Here is a 21,948-nt window from a genome sequence, read left to right as displayed (position 1 = left end):
TTCCTTCCAACTTTTTTGGGGTCTTAATTTCTTTCACCAAGTAAATGAACTTGAGTGGAGTTCGTCCCTTGTTGTCCTTGGCAGGTTGCGTACATAGTAATCATTGGAACTATCTACAAAGTGCCATGAGCCCACCTGTAAGCAAGTGTGCAGCTTTGCAGGCAATCATTAAATTAGCAAGTAACAATTCTTAGCTGTCTCAGACTCGGCACACCTCTGTCACGGCTATATTTTCTTCTCATTTTCCTCCAGTTTCTCCTCCACCCTAACCTGGTATCATTAACATATTTGGTTGTCTTTGCCAATTAAATTACTGCCCCCTATTCAAATCGTTCTTGAAAATGTACTTTGTCCATGCAGCGTGTCAATGATTCATGGAAGGAAAGTGGCACCTGGTCAGTGTTGACAAGGTTCATGGGATAGGGATTGTCTTTCATAGTCTTGCTCAACATTGTTCAAATTAATAGTGCTTGCTAGTCTTGTGCTAGAGTAAAATTGAGCTATGCTCTTGTTCTTCCATCTGCCAAGGCTTAAAAGTGAAACGTAATATGTGAGGGGCCCAAAAAATTATGCATGCAGGAAATAAGTGCTGTGGGATATCTTTCTGTAACCTCAGTTTATTTTCTTTATTTCTGATAGAAATATTTTCAACAAGAAAAGTAAGGGGGGGGGGGGGAATCTCTGGATTGGAAGGAATTTGGGGAGTAGAATGAGTGATACACCTCAAAATGAACTACCCGTGAGCGTTATGGCTAGCTCGGTGTTTTCTCCAAATACATAATAATTTTCAAGATCACCTTAAAATATTTAACTGACTGTACTTAAATAAATAATTATTAACTATATTCTTAGACTAGTGGTAACTTTAGTTTGTAAAAACAATGTGAAGTTGTAAGCGTATCCCAATTTGATAGCTATTTCCCTTATTTCTTGCAGGTGCCAAATAGACTGGAAAAAAGGAAAAAATGTTACTTTGAAAACCATCAAAAAGAAGCAGAAACACAAGGGACGTGGGACAGTTAGAACAGTGACAAAAACTGTCTCCAATGATTCTTTCTTCAATTTCTTTAGTCCCCCTGAAGGTAAATATTGTCTGGATTCATTTGCAATGAATTATATGTAGTATCTTTAAAATTACCGGTACTTATTTATTTTTTCCCTCTTTTTTTTTTACAGTTCCTGAAAGTGGAGACCTGGTAAGTTGAAGAAATTCAATACACCAAATTTGGAAAGAGTGTATGCTACTTAAGCTATAATTTGAGAGGATATTAAACTATTCTAGCTATTTCTTTATGTAATAAGGAACACTTGTCTAGTAAATACTGTTTAGCACATATTCTGGCTTGCTTTATGGGAAGATATATTCAGGTTGGATAAGAGCATTCTTAGTACTAAGTTGTAATTAGTATATTTGGGGCTTGTTCATACTTGTGAAGGATAAACCGGAGTTGTCTTGTAAACATTAAAATTTGAATCAACTTGGGGCTCATGAAAGTGAGGAACCAATAATACCAACCTAAGGTGAGTGTCAAACTGACTTAAACTACAATCTCTAAAGGAGAAAGATTTAATTAACCTACTTATCTAGTTACCCCAGAAATGCTATCTCTACTCTATCCACTTACCATTTCCACCACTGCTAAAACTGGTGAAGCCTCAGGTGCCCACAAATGCTTTTTCAGCTCTACTGTTCCACTTGGTTACCAGTGGTGGGAAGCTTTACAGATAACGCCTTATCTACATTCCAAAATGTCTTGAAAATCTTTTCTCATAAACATGAGTGTAGATGATGCTTTTTATATAATGGGTCTGCTTTTTATCACTGGAGACTCTGAATATGCTGCCAGAAACTCCACAACTAGTATAAACTCAATCCGTAGGTGTTTTGGCATCTTATACAAATTTTTTTTTTTTTTTTTTCATTTAAACACTTTATTACTTTAAAAAAAAAAAGTTTTTTTCAGACGTAAACTAGTAGAGTTCCGTTTACCTGAATCTGTGGACAACAGAAGTGAAAACTTCAAGTGTTGTATCCATCTCATTGTGTTGTCAGTGTAAATCTAACTTAAATATCATATTAACTGAATTATGGGTGACTCTATTACTATCACCATGGTTGAATTAATTGGCAGAGACATACCTTAGGAGTAAGCTGTGAGTCTTTTAAAGCATCCAGATATTAATGTATTTGTAAGATATTCAAGGGATTTTAGTGCTTAACAGAATTTTAGGAAGGTCGTGAAGAACCCTAAAATGATCTGGAGAAGCTAAACATTGGGGGAACAGGGAAACTTTCTTTTTAATATAAGTCTGGGTGAAAAATTTGAACTTGAAAACAAAGGAACTTAATGTATTGAGGTTTCTGTGTTAATTTGCACAAAATTTCAGAGACTTTTCACAGGTTGCTTTTTTTAATGTGGGCAAATGCATACATTGTCTATTTACCCTAGTTTGCGAGTTGTCCCTTAGTTATGATCCAATAAATGTCGGAATCCCTGAAAATAGTCCCATTGTGCTGAACTCTTTTGAATGTCTGGTCACCTCAATCTGACATTAGTTTGTGTTCAGACTCCTAAAACACATGAGTTATGAATTTACCACTTGACTGTTTCTTTTAATGGCTTATGCAGGATGATGATGCTGAAGCAATCCTTGCTGCAGATTTTGAAATCGGCCACTTTTTACGTGAGCGTATAGTCCCACGATCAGTATTGTACTTTACAGGGGAAGCTATTGAAGATGATGATGATGATGTAAGTTATGTTTTAAACTGTTTAAATATACTCGAACAATACTCTTAATATTTAAGACTCCTAATGTATAAGATTTCTGTAGCTTTAGTAGTGTTTGTGGGATTTTGTGCATGAATCTACTGTCTAGATACTTCCAGCTCTGTTCAGGGTAGGCCCCCCTACATCGTGTTACAAAAGCCTCGGAGGGCAGTAGTGGCCACTCTAGGATATGTCTACACCACAAGTACTACACCAGCACAACTGTAGCTGCTCTCCTGTAGCACTTGTTGTGTAGGCACTTGCTACAGCAACAGAAGGGGTTTCTCAATCACGTAGTAAATCTTTCTGGGAAGCAGTAGCTCGGTTAACAGAATTCTTCTGTCAGCCTAATTGCATCTACACTGTGGAGGTAAGGTTGACTGCACTGTTTCACAAAGGGCGTGTAACTTTTCACACTGCTGAAAGATGTAGCTAAGTTTTAGGTGTAGACCAGGCCTTAAAGGTATGGAGGGATATGACACTGACTTTATGCCATCGGGGCATGACTCTTCACACAATGTCGTGAGCTCACCTGTGCTGTATGTAGGGTCTGAAAATGCCGACTACAGCATATGGCCCCGGTGTGCTGGAATATGGCCCATTTTGTTTTTATGTATTCTAATGTAGACAGAACTCACTGTGGAACGGAGAGAGGGTACTCTGTCTGTCTGTTTGATTTTAACAGACAGATCTCGAGTACCCTCTCTCCGTTCCACAGTGAGTTCTGTCTACATTAGAATACATAAAAACAAAATGGGCCATATTCCAGCACACCGGGGGGTGGGTGGGTGTGTGTATAACAAGACTTTCTTAAAAAAAAAAATCATTACGGTTCAAAAGCTAGGGAATACCAGAATTAAAGTTGCTTGGGTAAATTTATCTGTAGGACTCCTGGCTAGTTTATTGTGGAAGGTAAGTAAGTGTCGTGAATGAGGCAGGAAGAAAAGATGGTATCAAGGTTAAGATAATTGAATACTGAACTGGATATTTTGGATTCTGTCCCTACAGCAGAGCTTCTATATGATAAGCAAATTATTTAAACCAAACTCTTCATGTGTGGTCACTAATTGTGTACCTCCCTTTCTGGGTGCCCAACATGATATTGTGGGGTCTGATCTGAAGAAGAGTTGAGCGCTCCCAGCTGAAACGGAAGTCAATAGGAGCTCTTTTGTACCTATAAAGAGCTGTATAATTATGAGTACTCTGAAAAATCAGGTCCTAGATTACTCAAATTGGGTACCCAAAATTAGTGTGAATTTATAATCTTAATCTCTGTGCCTTGCTCCCAGTCTGTAAAATGGGGGGATAAATAATACTCCATCAGAGGAGTTATGAAAATAAATTAATATTTGTGAAGCTCTTGAGTACTATAGTGATAAGCACTGTAGAAAAGCCCCTGAGGAAATGATTTATTTTTGCCTTCAAAGCAGGGTTTGAATAGTATAAATGAGGGGCCCACACTGAACAATGAAGAGAACCAAATTTTGAAGTGCTGCCCGTTAAGTGAGCATCATCCATTATATTCACAGAATGAGGCAAAGGTCCTATTTAAAAAATAGTATATGGTTGTATACAAGGGTGTCAAATTAAGGTTGCCCAAGGAACCTTAATTCTGTCATTTCCTAACCTGAATTATTGGTTTTGCAATTTTAATATTCTCAAGTTTTTAGTGCAGAGCTTCCTAAGCTTTTAAAAAAGCAAACTGAAAAAACAAATTCCATTATACTGAGATATGGATCATGAGTAGTGTTGGAACTGTTAGATCCACTGCCACTTGTGCTAAGGAAGTTAACTGAGCAGCAGCAGTAGGTCGTCATCCTCTGTATAGAGGATCACTTAGATAAAGATGAGACTCACTTTGCCATTGGGGGTTCACAGATATTTGGTGACACTGGAAGAATGGTGACATTCAATCTTGGGTTTCTTTCCTGACTCTAGAAGGGGATTGTGCTCTACTGGGCACAAATTCTTCTATTTACCCTATCCACCCATTGCTTCATCTCTCTTGTCCAGTCCACCCTGTAAGTGGACTCTCCCTTCCCCCGCAACCCTATCCCTGTCTGCCTCCTTGCTGTTCCAGTTCTTCCTCCACAAACCCTAGTCCCTTGTCCAATCTGTGTTCCCCATCACCTGGCTTGCAATCCCTGTAGCACCAGATTGTCTCAGACTTTTCTCTCCTCCTCCTATCTTCGGTCCAGCTTTTGTTCCCCTCTGCATTCAAATTTAGACTATTTCTTAAGCAACACTGCCTGGCAGGGGGGCGGGTGTCAGAGGCCTCCTGCCCTCATTCCAGTTATTCTCTCTCCCCTCCCCCCCCCAAATTCCAGTGTGGAGCAGCACTTCCAGGGAAAGTTTGGCCTCACTCCTGTAGCCCTGATCTGGAACTTGCTCTGTGGAATGGCACATGTGCAGTCTGGTCAGCACTAGAAACTATGAAGCTTGAGCCATGCTCAGTGAAGACAATCTTTGGAAATTCTATTTGTTAAACTCCAGCAAGTCTGAGTGTGTGCAGGCGTCAGTTTTTCAGACTTATAACTTGGTCAAATTTGGGTATATTTTCATGGAGACACAGAAAGGCACATCCCCTGCCAAATTTCAAATGCTTGCTCCAGAACTTTGAGAGCTATTCAAAGAAAAGGTCACTATAATTTATTAACATGGACAAAACTGTATCTCCATCTAGCTGTATTCTTTTAAAAAAATTATCCTGAGGCTGACACTTGGCTTGGAAAATTTCAATCCAGACAGTTAGTTTTGCAGAGTGTATAAGCAACTGAAAATGTGGTCTTGTTAGGGGAAGTGTCAGACATTTGTAATAGGTGTGGCTTTTAACTCTGCCTTTAATAAAATATATACATATGTGTGCAAAATGAATGTTAAAACTTACTCATAGTTAAGTGTCATCCTTAAAGTAGGAAATAGCTTTCTTTGTTAAAGCTTATTTTAAATTATCTGCTCAATAAAATGGCTTCAGTATTTAATGATATTGATCACTGTAACACAGATCTAGAAAAGTTTTTTGACAAAGCTGGATTAATGTAAATGCCCCCTTTGGAAAAAAAAATGTACTTAATTTTACCATGGAAATTCTTTGGCTTCCACATAACTTACACAAAACTGCTTAACATCTAGAATGATAGTGTTTACAACATTGTACAATGAACTTTTCTCTCTCTTAGTATGATGAAGAAGGTGAGGAGGCAGATGATGAGGTGAGTTACAAGATGTTAGATGAGTAAAATGACACATGAATACTTCATTTTGGAGGAAGTTTTTCATCTTTGATGGAATGGTAGCTGAGCAGTTGGCAAGTTACTTATGTTTCTTGTTTAGTTAATTGTGAATGACAAACATTCTTCAGTATTTCTCCAATCTATATAAAACATTACTGGTTCAGATGTTTTATAAGTGTAAGTCTCAGGTGGTGATAAAAGCAAATATGCCAGATATTAGTCTGCCCTCAGATTTGTACTAGTGGAGCAAGTATATTTAAGAGCAGAGCTTTATTCTAAATGTAGTGTAGAAATTTACTCTGAAAGCTGAGTATGGGTAAACACCAAGATATCTCATTCAAGTTCTTTTCATTTCTGCACTGATAACACTGCTCTACAGCCAAAATGCTTCTGAAATAAATGTAGTCAAACTTTACTAATTCTGGGTCACTGAGAACGAAAATGATGCTTAAAATTGTTGATTGGCTCTAGTTTTCAAGATATGCTACTGGGTCAGTATATATGACCCTTGACTTGGGAATGGCAGAGGATAAGTGAGTTATAAAGGGAAGGGATCTCAATTTAAACCAGAAATGACTAAAATACATCTTTGACTGGATCTATGAATAAATCTATGACTGGGTTTGGACAGTACTTGCTTTTTAGGCAAAACAATGAATGATGCAATCTGAAGCTGGTATTGCGTCATACATGATATGAATTGCATCATATTATTCCTAGAAGTCATGGATGATGCAATCATAACGAAGCTTACATCACTCTGCTGAACAAATTGCCCTATATCAGCTCTAGAAATCATAGTGTTGTGCTCTCTTCTTTGTCAGTGTTTGATTTTGCAAAGGGACACATTTCTGTTTAGCCAAAGTGAGCAGAGATGCCTCGTACTTGTGTGAACAGTGCAGATAACTTCTGCTATGTTTGTGGTGAAGTGACTTTTGCATCACAAAAGCGCAGTATAACCACTATGGTTAGGAAAGCCTATCACCTTTATTTTGGCTTCAAAATTGGAAATCAGGACAAGAGGTGGGCCCCACACATATGCTGCAACACTTGTGCAACAAATCTTCGCCAGTGGTTGAACAGGAAAAGGAAATCTATGCCTCTTGCAGTGCCAATGATTTGGAGAGAGCCAACAGATCATACCAGCAATTGTTACTTCTGCATGGTGCCTCCAGTTGGGAAAGGTGTGTCAAAGAAGAAAAAGTGGACTGTGCATTATCCAAACATTCCATCAGCTATACGCCCAGTACCCCACGGAGAAGGACTACCGGTTCCTGATGCACCAGAATCATTCTCACTTGAGTCAGACGAGGAAGAGGATGAAACTTCTGATCCTGAACCATCAGTGTCACAGGACCCACATTTTCTCCCATCCTCCTCCTCTGAACCACACTTCATAACACAAGGTGAACTGAATGACCTTGTCAGGGATTTGGAACTACCCAAGAGTAAGGCAGAGCTGTTGGGCTCTAGACTACAGCAGTGGAATCTCCTGGCAGGTGATGTTAGGGTTTCCATGTTCCGTGACCGTCAAAAGGATCTTGTCCCATTCTTCTTCATGGAAGGTGATCTTGTAGCCTGCAACAACATCGATGGTGTGATGGCAGCCCTCAACATCGTTCACGATCCAGATGAGTGGAGACTGTTCATTGATTCATCGAAGACTAGTCTTAAAGCTGTTTTACTGCATAATGGCAATGCTTTGCCATCAATTCCAGTTGGTCATGCAGTCCATATGAAGAAACCTATGACAACATGAAACAACTTTTGAGGTGCATAAACGATGACCAACATCAGTGGCAGCTTTGTGGCGATTTGAAGATTGTTGCTCTCTTGCTTGGTCTGCAGACTGGATACACAAAGTACTGCTGTTTTCTCTGCGAATGGGATAGTTGTGCAAGAGATTCCCACTACATCAAGAAAGATTGGCCACTCCGACAGTCATTGGAGCCTGGGAGGAAAAGTGTTCAGCATCCACCACTTGTGTAATGGTGGTAACAAAATCTTCCTTGATTCAACATCAAGTTGGGTCTGATGAAGAACTTTGTCAAGGCCATTGACAAAACACAAGCAGCTTTCAAGTACCTCCGTGGAAAATTGCCAAGGTTAAGTGAAGCTAAGATAAGGGAAGGTGTCTTTGTTGGTCCTCAGATTCGTGATCTTCTTCGAGATGATGCATTTGACCATGCACTGCGTGACAAGGAAAAGACGGCATGGAAAGCCTTCCAGTTAGTGGCAATAAATTTTCTCGGAAACAACAAGGTAGACAACTACAGGTTGCTGGTGGAAAACCTCCTCAAGGCATACAAAAGCCTTGGTTGCAACATGTCACTAAAGATACATTTTTTGCACTCTCATCTAGATTTTTTTCCACCGAACTGCGGAGCAGTGAGCGACGAGCACGGCGAGCGATTTCACCAGGACATTGCAACAATGGAGAAACGCTATCAGGGTAAATGGAGCCCATCAATGCTTGCAGACTATTGCTGGACAGTGACAAGAGGTGCTCCATTTAATGAATACAAGAGACAAGCCAAGAAGCGCCGAGTAGACACTGAATAGGACTAAACTATGTACATAATAGTTTTTTGCCTTTTGTTTCATAATAAATTTTATTTATATAACCCTTTTGCTGATTTTTAAAGTGTTACATAAACAGGACAGGTGAAATATTCTCATGTAAAGCAACCATAAACACATGAAAAGACCTAGGTTTACAATTTATGATTAAAACTCTATCTACACAATATACATAGACATAAAATGTAAAAACTTAAATATCTTAGAAATAGTAGCTAATCAGTTGTTTTAATGGTCATATTTGAATTCAGCACATCAAAATACATAGTAAATAGCACATTTTATCTCTGAAGCAGATAACTTCTCAAAAATTGTAGACCAGTGTAACTTATAAACATCAGAAGAACATTTAACCTGTTACTGCACTGTATGTATTTAATCTGAACAAGAGCAATTTCTAATTGATGCTTTCTATCTTTCAGGAAGGGGAGGAAGAAGCAGACGAAGAAAATGATCCAGATTATGACCCGAAGGTGAGTAGCACCAAGGAATGTATTTAATTAAAATTACACCATTAAATTGTTGCTTTAAATTAATCTGCAATATACAATTCATAATTCCTGTAACAAACATGCTTTGACTAAACTGCTCTCTCAGATGGTTTTAATACTCCACGTTTTACCTTCTAAGATTTGCTGAGCAACATTGTCATTCTAACTTTGTTTTAATAACACTTTTTAAAATATTTGGCCATGGATCTTTTTTAAAGAAATTAGAAGTATTACAAAATGAGTGTTTAAAAATATACATAAGCAACCTTTTTTTAGCAAGTAAAAGCTTTCCTATTCATAAGTTAAAGAAAATACAACTTATCTTAAATGAGGGCTGTTAAAATCTTTGATTTAGTTGGGCGAGTTTGTCATGTGTATATATTTATTTATTTTTTGCTATTATCTGTGACTTAGTGTAGCCTGCATTTGGTTGCACTATCAAGGAGAACATATCCTTTCACTTGGGTGAAATTTCTTGAGTGGGGCTGAAGCTGTATTTTAAGACTTAAGAGTAAGGAGAGGATTTGGGCTGTCTTACCTGGAGATGATCATCCTCCTGTACTGAGCAGAACCTACAACAGTGCTCTAAAGAAAACTAGGTGTAGCTTTCCTGCTAACATGCAATTGGATGTAAACACTCCCTTTGGCAGGGAATATATTGCTTGGCTAAGAGCCCATCTCATTCCAGTCTTCCCCTGTATGTCCTCTTCCCCACAAAGGGGAACAATACAGATGTTTACTACCTAGAGAGCAGAGACTTCAGGATGACAAGAGGGCAATATGGATGTGCAGCAGGGATTGTTAATCCTCTGTTTTGCATACTCCCAAATTTATGTAAATTCTCATAGCTTAGTTTGGGAAGTACCAGACATCTGAAAATTCATGCTCCTTGCTCTACATCAGCCCCTTTATTCTTGATGAGCCACTGGGATTTTTGAAACCTAGTTGTCATAGTAGGTAGCATTTATTCAGCTACTTCTAGGGCCGCAAGCAGTGATCAAGAAGCCAAGCCAGGTCATTAGTAATTTTGAGTGGGAACCAAACCAAACTCAAATATACATGACATTGGAAGCATCACTGTTACTCAGGTGATAGTGGGTAGTTGGTTATATCAGTTACATGATGCCTGCTCAGGCTAGTTGCAGAAGAAATACTGCAGAAAAAGAAAATACTCATCAGATAAAGGCAACTGTATCATTTTGGGGAGAATGTATGTTATAAAAAATGCAAGATTATAATGGGAAATATCCATTATCATTTTTGGACCAGTTGTATTATAGTCACCCACAATATGGTAATATCTACTCTGATCTGCAAAAGCTATGTGATGGGGATGGGATACTCTGTGAAATGGGCAGCTACTAGGGATGCTCTCATTGCAGATACACAGAAGCAGAAACCTATAGATAATTCTCTGCTTTTCCCTCCCTGTCTGCTAGAAATCTCTAAACAATGTGCAGTATCACATTGAGTATCAGCCAGTTTTGCAAGTTGAGTTGTTAAAGGATAGTGCCAGCCCACATTGTAGAAGAATTTAAAGAGTGCTAGCTTCAGTGGGCAAAGGTGAAGGAGGGCTCTACATAACATATTGAAAGATCAGTAGGCCATATGGATACATCAGACTTCTTCTCAGCAGTGTTGGCAGGGCTTAGATCAAACCAATAATGGTATATCAAATAAGGTCAAACAAAACTGTTTAGCATTTGCCCTGTTGCATCCAACCACCTGCATTCCACTGTATCCTTCACTGCCCATGACAAAAAAAAGTTGTTATGGAGAGCGAAGTAATGCGCACAATGCCCTTCCTTCTGAACTGCTTTAATCTACCCTGACAGAAATAGCAACAAATTGATTTGCCAACTGAGACAAGTAGGGCTCATGCACCTGCTGTGGGATATGCTAATTGGCCTTGTATGTTAGGTTGCAAGATTTCAAATTCTGTTTGAGGCAACTGAGGGATGCAGCAGTTTTGTTGCTTAGCCTAGCACTGGACACAGAGGAGGGAGTAGTGTTCAAATGGATACGCAAGTGCCCCTTGCATACAGTCCTGTGCAGGTCCAGCCTCAGTATCCTTATCTGTATATGTAAGTGATCTATTATCACATTTCTGCAGACCACACTTGACTGAATCTTCTCCCTCTTATGCCACTCAGCATGGCAAGATGGCAGTCGCTACTGCTGCAGCGTCAAGAAATAGAACAGAAACAGGGCAAGGGCCAGGGCTTATGATGACTATCTGTGGGGGGGGGGGGAGGAATGAGGGGAGAAAGATGTTGTCATCAAGGCGGTAACGCTACTAGGATGTAGGACTGAGCACCGCTGTTCCCCAGAAGTAATTGCTGTAGAGCCAGATTCTTTAAAAAAGGGTGCTGTGGGAGGAGAAGGTGAGTAGCTAGTAGGCCCTTAAAAATGGGGTGCGGGGGGGCTACATCTGTACTAAGCAAAACAGAAGGTTGTACATGGCCTGGCAGTGAAGAAGGAATTAAGTGGATAAGATGAAGAGCAAGTACATGTTAAAACACACCTACAGGCCATTTCCATGTGCACATGATGGCAATTGTTCAGCTGCACACAGTGAGAAGCCAGGGAACAATTCTTTACCTTTGTACACCTCCCATGCACCTGGAGTGTCAATTTACTCATGTTTGGCTGAGCAGTGTGGGGCCAATATAACCTTGCAAGAAGATGCTCTAAGCATTTACTTCCGTTTGTTTAAGTAGATGATTAGAACGGATGCTGGAGACTCAAACATTGTCAAGTAGCTAGTAGGCAGACAATGCAGCAATTTACAATCTGTGGTCTGTGGGAAATAAAATTTCAGAAGTGTTGTCATTACCAGAGAAGCCCACAGTTTAGGGCCCTTTCTCACACTGCGGCCAGTGCCATGCCAGAGATATGCAGCATTTATAGTTGAATTCTGTTCAGTCAGTTTTCAGTCTAAGACTTCAGGGTCTGTAGACCACAGGGTGAATTTCCAAAGGGGACTGCAAGTGAAAATAGATTGCAAACCACTGCCCTAGATACTGTGCTTAGTATATCCATGTACATTTACTGGGATGGGTATGAAACCACCCTCTGCCAGTTCTTCCATCACCACAATTGACTGAGACGGGTCCTTGATTGAGACTGTTGCTGTAATGAAAGTACTGACAGTGTTAGGTAGGCTGAATCTGAGTGTGCCATATAATCCAGTATACATCTTACTACTCACCCTACCATATTGTTTGTAATTTTCTTTAGTAATCTCTCACTTCCCACTAGCAAATTAGCAATCAGCCTGTTTTTGATGTCTAGGGGACAGGTTCTGCTGGTTCATTCAGGTATGCCATCACAGTCTAGTGCCATCACCCCACAGGGGGCTCATTCAATCACTTACATGCGAAGGGTATTCAACATGTCGTCTCAGCGACCATTATCAGTTTTCAGGATTTTGTGCTTTTGTTAATTATGCAGGTCAGGAGCCAGGCTTTCAAAGTGTGACTTGTCTCCTGAGGGATGACATTAGAGCAAGTAAGCTCTCCACTACTGATATTAATGTAAATTTTTGTCCTTTTATCAGGAAGATTTGGCTTCCCTGTTAGCCCAGATGATACACACACATAATGGCTCTACTGTTGAACAGTGCAGACAGGAATTGGTTTGCATATACATCAGTCATGACAGGTGCTGAGAAATATGGCCATAGAAGCCATAAATGTTATTTCTGTAGGCTTTATACCTTGGGACCCTTGATGGAGACTTAAGTGTTACCCTCACCAGGTTACCCCTCATGTCATTATACAGATACATGATGACCTGTGCAGTGAGCCTGTATGTTTGGGCTGCCTGTGCTCACGGGATCAAGGAAAGTCCTTCTTGGCCAAGACTGTTGCAGTATATGGGCACCTCTTCCATTTCTGTGCCAGGCCAGTTTTGTTCCTATTCTTTCCCTCCATTTGTTCAAGATAGACCACCCTACTGTAGTTAGAAGTGCTGTGTTGCTGCCAATGGCTAGTGCAGCCCCCACCCAAGGCAAAACTGAGGCATCCTCTTGAATTTGGCTATTCAGAGAGATCCTTAACTTGCTTAGTGCACAGAAATTTGAATACATATAATATTATGCACAGTGTGGATGAGGGAGAGAAGATGCAAGATTATTAATAGCTAAAGTTAATTCTTAAGAGCTGTAAATGAAACTAGAAAACACTTGCTTGACAGCTTTCATAAGTGGCTTAGAAAAATAACTTGATGTGACATCTGTACACTGACTTTTTTTTTAATTCCTCAACAGAAGGATCAAAACCCAGCAGAATGCAAGCAGCAGTGAAGCAGTGTGTATGTGGCCTTGAGGATTACCTGCACTGTAATAGCCTAAACACAACTATTAGTTACTTACAGCCTTATGTTTTGTATCTTCTTGGTAGAATTAAGTAAACAACAATTTGTTAAAATGAAGTCAAACACATAAGTACCAGTTTAAAATGTAGGTTCATTCTACCTAGCATTTTTAATAGTATAATTTTCTGCCAATATGTAGAATGCAGTAAATCCCCTAAAGCATGAATGTTAATTCATTGCTACATAGTTTGGTTCTTGTGAAGTCTTTCGTCATGTAGCTATTAGACTGCAGCTGTGAAGATGATCAGAACTGTTAACTGAGACCAATATTTGTTTAGAGAAAATCCTCTCCTGAAGAACCAACCAAAGTATTTTCAGCCCAGTAGTTGAATGGGTTTGTCTGCTTGCACTAGCTGTGCCTTCATTACCTTGTTAGAGAAATGGCAGTGACTTGTACTAACTAGGAGATGATGCATTTCTGGATTTGACTACTTCAGAGGACTAGTATAATTCATTTAACTTCCAACAAGACCACATTAAATGTTCATAACTGTCTGCTTGTTTATGCTATGGGTTTTGTATTTTATGTGACAGTGATCTACAAAAGAAACCTAGTAATCATATTAAGGTTATTGTTTACCACTGGGGTGTGAATAAAACCTAGTATTTTCAGAAGTTAGTCTTCTTTTATTATGCTGTGTAAACTGTTAATATCTTACATGCTGCAGCTGATTTTTTTTAACTAGACAGTCATTTTTGAAAACTTTTTATATGCAAACTGTTTAACACTCAGTGACGTACAACATCAACTCAACTGCACTATTCTCCTTCCTGGACAGTTTTATCCAGGCTCTTCATTGTCAGTATAATGGGAATAATAAGGTCATGTTGCCATGTGTGAATTTGAGCTACATATTTCTTTGACTACAGTCAGCATATGTCATTCGGGAAAACAAATGCAATTTCTGCTGCAGTTCTGTATTTATAGGCAAGTCTGGAACCATGGAATAAAGATGTACAAAACTCTTTTCATAATGCCTTAGTGAACTTCAGAGGTCACCACTTGATCAAATGAACTCTGGCTTATATTTTAAATTGCTGTGTAGACCTAAAACCGTATAGATTCCCCTAAATACCACCTGGATAGAGTAAATAGTAACCGTTTTCATGAGTCAATATAGACAGTTCTCCAAAGTGGGAAGCTCTATTGCTATCTTCAAACTATGAATCTGGGAAGATGAGATTCAGGCCTTCTGAGTGCAAACTACTAGTTCAGTTTGGGAACAATATCTGTGTATAAGAGGAATAGACTCACCCATTAACAAATATGGAGACAGGTTTTAAGCTGTCGCATTTCCTGTTAGCTATGTGGTAGAAGGAATACTTTTTACAGGCAATGGCCTCAGGATGAGAGCAGGGGCATCCGAATTCCTTGAATAGCTATTCTCGTTTCTTTATCTCTCCTCCCCCACACCACACCACACCCCCCCCACACACACCGTAAACCACCCTGTTTATTGACTTTGTATCAGTCTGGAAGAGATTGGGATGCAAAGAGCTCTACCTTGACTGTGTCCCTTTTGTTAGTCTCTAAGGTGCCACAAGTACTCCTGTTCCTTTTAATAGAATTGGCTGTTTCATTTTGCAGTCCTTACTGCACCAATTTTGGTCATTTATGCTTAATTTAGTTCTTGTCTGTCTTTATGTATTCTTCCACTCAAAAGTAAATCATTCCTTTTTCTGTTATCACCTTTCCTGCTCTAGAAACTATTTTTTTTAATATGGAACACAAGCTTTAAAGCTACTTATTCATAAAACTGGGCTGCTAAAATGTAACACTGAAAAGTCAGTGGAATTCAATGTTTGTACAACCATTGCCTTTTCTTTACAATCTTTACGACCTCCAGGCTGCTTGTGGCTTTCTGAAACATTGTTTTCCTTACACTCCCTTTTTCTAATATGACACAGCCACTTTCATTTGAGGCTCTCAAAGTACTTTACTGACACTAATTTCTTATTGCCTCTATGTTGTGAGTAAAGATAGTTATCACTACCCTGCCCCTGACATACAGCAGACTATGGGACTTGGCATCAGTCTGGCTTGTAGCATGTAAGGTTCTATAACAACCTAGGACAGGGGCAGTCAAGGTATAGTCAAGGTCCAGACTTTGGAGGGGAAAAAAACCAAACAGTAAGTGAATAAGGTTTTGAAGTCAATTCAAAGGTGTGGAGTGGTTATTTAGCCTGCAGTCCGCCTATTGACTACCCCTAGCCTAAGGCCATAAAGACAATTCTTACTGAAACTTAGGAATTATCCGAGTTGGAATTCAGCCAAGGTGTGCGAATATTACTACATTAAGGCCTGGTCTACACTACGACTTTAATTCGGATTTATCAGCTTTAATTCGAATTTACCCTGCAACCGTCCACACAACGAAGCTATTTATTTCGATGTAAAGGGCCCTTTAAATCGATTTCTGTACTCCACCCCGACGAGCGGAGTAGCGCCAAAATCGATTTCAACATTTCGAATTAGGGATAGTGTGGCTGCAATTCGATGGTATTGGCCTCCGGGAGCTATCCCACAGTGCATCATTGTGACCGCTCTGGACAGCAATCTAAACTCGGATGCACTGGCCAGGTAGACAGGAAAAGCCCCGCGAACATTTGAATTTCATTTCCTGTTTGCCCAGCGTGGAGAGCACAGGTGACCACAGATAGCTCATCAGCACAGGTAACCATGCAGGCTGATAATCGAAAAAGAGCACCAGCATGGACCGTGAGGGAGGTACTGGATCTGATCGCTGTATGGGGAGAGGATTCCGTGCTTGCAGAACTTTGTTCTAAAAGACGAAATGCAAAAACTTTTGAAAAAATCTCCAAGGGCATGATGGAGAGAGGCCACAATAGGGACTCTGATCAGTGCCGCGTGAAAGTCAAGGAGCTCAGACAAGCCTATCAAAAAACAAAGGAGGCAAACGGTCGCTCCGGGTCAGAGCCGCGGACATGCCGCTTCTACGCCGAGCTGCATGCAATTCTAGGGGGGGCTGCCACCACTACCCCACCTGTGATCGTGGATTCTGGGTCGGGGATAGTCTCATCAGCGACGCCTGAGGATTCTGCCGATGGGGGAGAGGAGGAGGAGGATGAGCTTGCAGAGAGCACACAGTACTCCGTTCTCCCCAACAGCCAGGATCTTTTTCTCACCCTGACTGAAGTACCCTCCCACGCCAGTACCCAAGACTCTGACCCCATGGAAGGGACCTCAGGTGAGTTTACCTTTTAAAATATAAAACTTGTTTTAAAAGCAAACGGTTTTTAATGATTATTTTGCCCTGAGGACTTGGGATGCATTTGCGGTCAGTTCAGCTACTGGAAAAGTCTGTTAACGTGTCTGGGGATGGAGCGGAAATCCTCCAGGGACATCTCCATGAAGCTCTCCTGGAGGTACTCCAAAAGCCTTGCCACAAGGTTTCTGGGCAGTGCATCCTTATTCCGTCCTCCATGGTAGGACACTTGACCACACCATGCTTGCAGCAAGTAATCTGGTATCATTGCCTGACAAAGCCTGGCAACGTATGGTCCCGGTGTTTGCTGGCATTCAAGCAACATCCGTTCTTTATCTTGTTGTGTAATCCTCAGGAGAGTGATATCACTCCTGGTAACCTGGTTGAAATACGGGAACTTAATTAAGGGGACAGAGGTGGCCGTTCCTACTGGGCTGTTTGCCTGTGGCGGAAAATAAATCCTTCCCTGCAGTTAGCCAAGCGCAGATGGGAAATTGGCCCTGAGTTTTTCGCGTTTGGCTAGCAGGGATCTTCCCTTTTACCAGCCACGTGGTGGGGGGAGGGGTACCGTGATCATCCCAGAGAATTCATGGCGGGAGGGGGGCGGCGGCGGGGGGGGTGGTTAGTTTGGTGCCTGCAGGGATCTTCCCTGATACCAGCCACGCGGTGGGGGGGAGGGGTACAGCCATCATCCCAGAGAATTCATGGCGAGAGGGGGGGGGGGGGGTTAGTTTGTTTTCTGCTGCTGCTGAATGTTAACAGAAAAACCGCAGCACTCTACAGGCTATGCTTGGTATGTGGGAAAAGAGGGCGCAGAAGCTGTAAAACAATGGCTTACCATGGCCGCATGCAAGCCGAATTCTGTTGCCCAGACCTGTGATCTCTAGCAGCAAAGCCACAGGCACTCAGCATTAAGAGGCAAAATGCGACCTTGCACAGAAATCACATGTGCTATGTAATGTGAATAGTGTTGGTCACCGTGAAAGAGTATAAGCATTGTTCTGCAAAATGTAGCTTTTTAAACAATTCTCTTTTTTCCCCTCCCTACAGCAGCTGCAAATTCCTCAAGCCTCCCTCCTCCGTCCCGAAGGTTATCACAGATAAGGCGTCGTAAGAAGAGAACGCGAGACGAGATGTTTTCTGAAATTATGGAATCCAGCCGCAGTGACAGAGCTCATCTGAATGAGTGGAAGGAAACAGTTTCAAAGTATAGGAAAGAAGCCAGTGAACGTGAGGACAGGAGGGACCAACCTGAGGACAGGAGGGATGCTCGAGATGAGAGGTGGCGGCAGGAAGATCAGAGGAGGCAGGATGCAACGCTGGGGCTGCTGCGTGAGCAAACAGACATGCTCCGGCGTCTGGTGGAGCTTCAGGAACGGCTGCTGGAAAACAGACTGCCGCTTCAGCCCCTGTTCCACCCTCCCCCCTCCCCATGTTCCGTATCCTCCTCACCCAGACGTGTAAGAACGCGGGGGGGGGGGGGGGGAGGCTCCGTACACCTTCCCATTCCACCCCAGTAGACAGCCCAAGCAAAAGGCTGTCATTTTTTTAAACCTTTTCTTAGTGGCTTTTTCCTTCCCAGCAATCCTCCTCCCAAATACCACCCGGGTTCCCTCCCTCTTTTTCTAATCTATTAATAAAGAATAATTGATTTTTAAATGATAGTGACTTTATTTGGTTTGAAAGAAACCTGGGGGAAGGGGGAGGGTGGGTTCCTTACAGAAAATCAGTCAATAAAGGGGGCAGGTTTTCATGAAGGAGAAACAAACAGATATTTCACACTGTAGCCTGGCCAGTCATGAAACTGTTTTTTAAAGCTTCTCTGATGCACAGCGCTTCCTGGTGTGCTCTTCTAATCGCCCTGGTGTCTGGCTGCGCGTAATCAGCAGCCAGGCGATTTGCCTCAGCCTCCCACCCCGCCATAAAGGTCTCCCCCTTACTTTCACAGAGATTGTGGAGCACACAGCAAGCAGAAATAACAATGGGGAGATTTCTTTGGCTGAGGTCAGAGCGAGTCAATAATGATCGCCAGCGACCTTTTAAACGGCCAAATGCACATTCTACCACCATTCTGCACTTGCTTAGCCTGTAGTTAAACAGCTCCTGACTCCTGTCCAGGCTGCCTGTGTACGGCTTCATGAGCCATGGCATTAAGGGGTAGGCTGGGTCCCCAAGAATAACTATTGGCATTTCAACATCCCCAACGGTTATTTTCTGGTCCGGAAAGTAAGTCCCTTGCTGCAGCCCTTTAAACAGAGTAGTGTTCCTGAAGACGCGAGCGTCATGAACCCTTCCCACCCAGCCCGCGTTGATGTTGGTGAAACGTCCCTTGTGATCCACAAGTGCTTGCAGCACCACTGGGAATCGTCCCACACCCGCAACACTATGCGGTCCCACCAGTCTGTGCTTGTTTCCCTTGCCCAGAATCGGCGTTCCATGGATAGAATCTGCCCCATTAACAACATGATCTCCAAAGCACCGGGGCCCGCGGTTTCACAGAATTCTGTGTCCGTGTCCATGTCAATGTCCTCATCATGCTTGTCGCTGCGCTGCTGCCGCTTCGCCTCGTTTTTCTGGTCCTGGCTGAGCATAAACTCCACGAGAACGCGCGAGGTGTTTACAATGTTCATGACTGCTGTCTTGAGCTCAGCGGGCTCCATGCTTGCCGTGGTGTGGAGTCTGCAGTGTTCACCCACCCAGGAAAAAACGCAAAAATGGTTGTCTGCCGTCCGTTGCTTTCATGCAGGGAGGGAGGGAGGAGGGAGAGAGGAGGTGAGGCTGTACCCAGAACCACCTGCGACGATGTTTTTTGTCCCATCAGGCACTGGGATCTTAACCCACAATTCCAATGGGCGCGGGAGACTGCGGGAACTATGGGATAGCTACCCACAGTGCAACGCTGCAGAAATCGACGCTAGCCCTGGTACTTGGACGCACACCACCGAATTAATGTGCTTAGTGTGGCCGCATACATTTTGACTTTATACAACCTGTTTTTCAAATCCAAATTATATAAATTTGGATTAATCCCGTAGTGTAGACATACCCTTAGAGCAGAGGGCACTATGTTCAGTAAACCTTCAGTGTGGATTGTAGTAGTTGTGACATTGTTTCCACTCCCTCCACTTTTACCAGGTCATATTAATTAATACTTGGGGTTAATATTAAGTGGGCAATTTACCTTGGTATTTAAGATGTTTCACCTCTAGAAAATATTTTTGTGGGAGGCCATGGGGGAGGGAGGGGTGAGAATGGGGAGAAAGGTATTTGACCCTTATGTCTGGTCAACACCTAAAACTGAGGTCAACCTAGCTGTGTTGCTCAGGGCTGTGAAAAATTCACACCCCTGAGAGAGGTAGTTAAAGCAGCCTAAGCCCTAGTATAGACACAGCTACATTGATGGAAGCATCCTTCCCTTGACCACCTACCTACAATCTCTTGAAGGGGCGGATTGATCAGAGATAGAAAAACTGCTTCTGCCACTGTAGCAAGTGTGTATGCTACAGTGGTGTAGCTGCAGCTGTAGGATAGACATGTCCCCTACTCTAGGACAATGGTTCTCAACCTTTTGAGCTCAGGACCCATTTGTAAATGTTTTTGGCCTGTTGTGACCCAGTAAATAGTCTGTGGGTGGAGGCCCTGGGGTTGCTTCGGTTGCATCCTACCCCTTGGTTCCTGCCTGGCACTCACCCCACAGTGGCAGCTCTGGTGCTGTGGAGCTGGCTGGGCTTGACTCTCCACTCCGGATGTTGCAACCTCTGGGTTTGCAGTGCCACTCATGTTTTTTGGCCCTGTCCCCTGATGCCCAAATTGGTGAGAATGGAGTTGCAACCCCCATGAGCCAGGGTACAGTGCCACTCACATTTTGCCTACCTGGATTCCTGTCATTGTGACAGCTGGGCTGAGTGGTGCTGGGACTATTTGTATTGGCTCCAGTTTATCAATAAGCTAATCTTAGTGATTAACTTCAGAACTAATAGCTTTAACAGTGTAAGTGGGGAGAGTTAGGCAGAATTAAGGTCACTCAGTTGTATTTTATTAATCTTCCACCCCACTCAGCTATTGTACCTTGCATGCAAAATAGAGATGTAATTTTAAAACTTTAAAAGTAGCTGATTATATCTAGTTCATTCTGTATCAGGGACTGGTTCTCATTTACCACCTCAGTCTTGACCTAATTTGGAAACTAATCAAACGTGCATTTCAGTATAGCCAAATGTAATGTCATACATTTATGACCAAAAAAAGTATGTTAAAGAATAGGGTTGTATCCTGGAAATTAATTCCTCTGAAAAGGAGTTAGGGGTCATTGAAGATAACTATTTTTCTTTGAGTGCTGGTCCCGATGTGTATTCCCCATTTGGGTATATATGCACCTAGACCAGAACATCTTGCAAGTAATATCTGTTGGTCCATGCCTGTGCCCTGGATCTCCTTGTGTTCTGTAATTTCTGTGGATAGCTCTCCCATTGTGCAACTAATCACCTGCCACTTGGAGTTCTGGGAATGGATCCCAGTGTATCATGGGTGCAGGCTTACCTTCCCATGATGCACTTTTCTCTTTCCTATCATTCATTCCTATCATAGGCTTCCGATTACATTTTGAGATGTTTTTCAACAGCCCCCATAAAAAGTATGCCCACCATCTGTCTGAAAGCATGAATCCTGCAGTGCTCCCCAGCCTTGAGATGGATGTTAACAACACAATGCACCTGATCCTGTAGTATTTTGTAAGCTGTAAATCTGATAATGAAACCATGGTGTCTGCCCTGCTGTGTGCCTTGGAAAGAAACAACTCAAGATTGATATTCGCATTCACAGATCAGCTGCACATGGACCGTCACTACTGGGCACGGGAAACAAGCACTGAGTGGTGGGATTGCATAGTGATGCAGGTATGGGATGACAAGCAGTGGCTATATCACTTTTGGATGTGCAAAGCCACCTTCCTGGCACTGTGTGGGGATCTCGCCCCTGCCCTGCAGCGCAAGGACCCCAAAATGAGAGCTGCCTTCACAATGGAAAAGTAAGTAAGTGGCAATCACTGTGGAAGCTGGCAACTCCAGACTGCTACCGGTAAGTCGTGAATCAGTTTGGCTCTCAACTGTGTATGCCCTGCTGTCATTATGAAACATCCATAGGGATGAAGTGCAAGGGTTAGTGTGACAGGCCAGGAACATGCGAGGAATGAGTGGGAGGAGTTTGGGGAGGGCATGAAAGGCAGTCGTGTGGGCTGCAGGAGGAGGTAAGCGTGGATGTGTTCCACCTG

At 42.1% G+C, this 21,948-nt stretch overlaps 2 protein-coding genes across 14 annotated transcripts in view; both read left to right on the top strand.

Annotated features, from left to right (window-relative positions):
* Positions 1 to 14,067, top strand: part of NAP1L1 (nucleosome assembly protein 1 like 1) — a 51,334-nt gene extending 37,267 nt beyond the window's left edge. For 8 of the 13 annotated variants that reach the window (XM_065559172.1, XM_005291343.5, XM_065559193.1 and 5 more), the window contains exons 10-15: positions 937 to 1,082; positions 1,177 to 1,196; positions 2,631 to 2,753; positions 5,951 to 5,983; positions 9,007 to 9,057; positions 13,346 to 14,067. In XM_065559172.1, coding sequence (XP_065415244.1) covers positions 937 to 1,082; positions 1,177 to 1,196; positions 2,631 to 2,753; positions 5,951 to 5,983; positions 9,007 to 9,057; positions 13,346 to 13,381 — 409 coding nt within the window. In that variant the 3' untranslated portion in view covers positions 13,382 to 14,067. Of the gene's footprint in view, positions 1 to 936; positions 1,083 to 1,176; positions 1,197 to 2,630; positions 2,754 to 5,950; positions 5,984 to 9,006; positions 9,058 to 12,528; positions 12,586 to 12,858; positions 12,981 to 13,345 lie in introns of all 13 variants that reach the window. The other 5 variants (XM_042860106.2, XM_042860105.2, XM_065559177.1 and 2 more) reach the window with 2 other exon arrangements.
* A 184-nt stretch (positions 14,068 to 14,251) lies between these two features.
* On the top strand, positions 14,252 to 18,338 carry LOC135973894 (uncharacterized). The gene is made up of 2 exons (XM_065559208.1): positions 14,252 to 16,661; positions 17,730 to 18,338. Exons 1-2 carry the CDS (start codon positions 16,133 to 16,135, stop codon positions 18,197 to 18,199), a joined length of 999 nt encoding a protein of 332 aa, XP_065415280.1. The 5' UTR covers positions 14,252 to 16,132; the 3' UTR covers positions 18,200 to 18,338.
* The last annotated feature ends 3,610 nt before the right edge of the window (positions 18,339 to 21,948 follow it).

Source organism: Chrysemys picta, chromosome 1, assembly GCF_011386835.1.
Source record: "Chrysemys picta bellii isolate R12L10 chromosome 1, ASM1138683v2, whole genome shotgun sequence".
In the NCBI taxonomy this organism is placed as follows: Eukaryota; Metazoa; Chordata; order Testudines; family Emydidae; genus Chrysemys; species Chrysemys picta.
The sequence above is the reverse complement of the archived record's forward strand: the minus strand, read 5'-3'. Positions and strand labels throughout refer to the sequence as shown.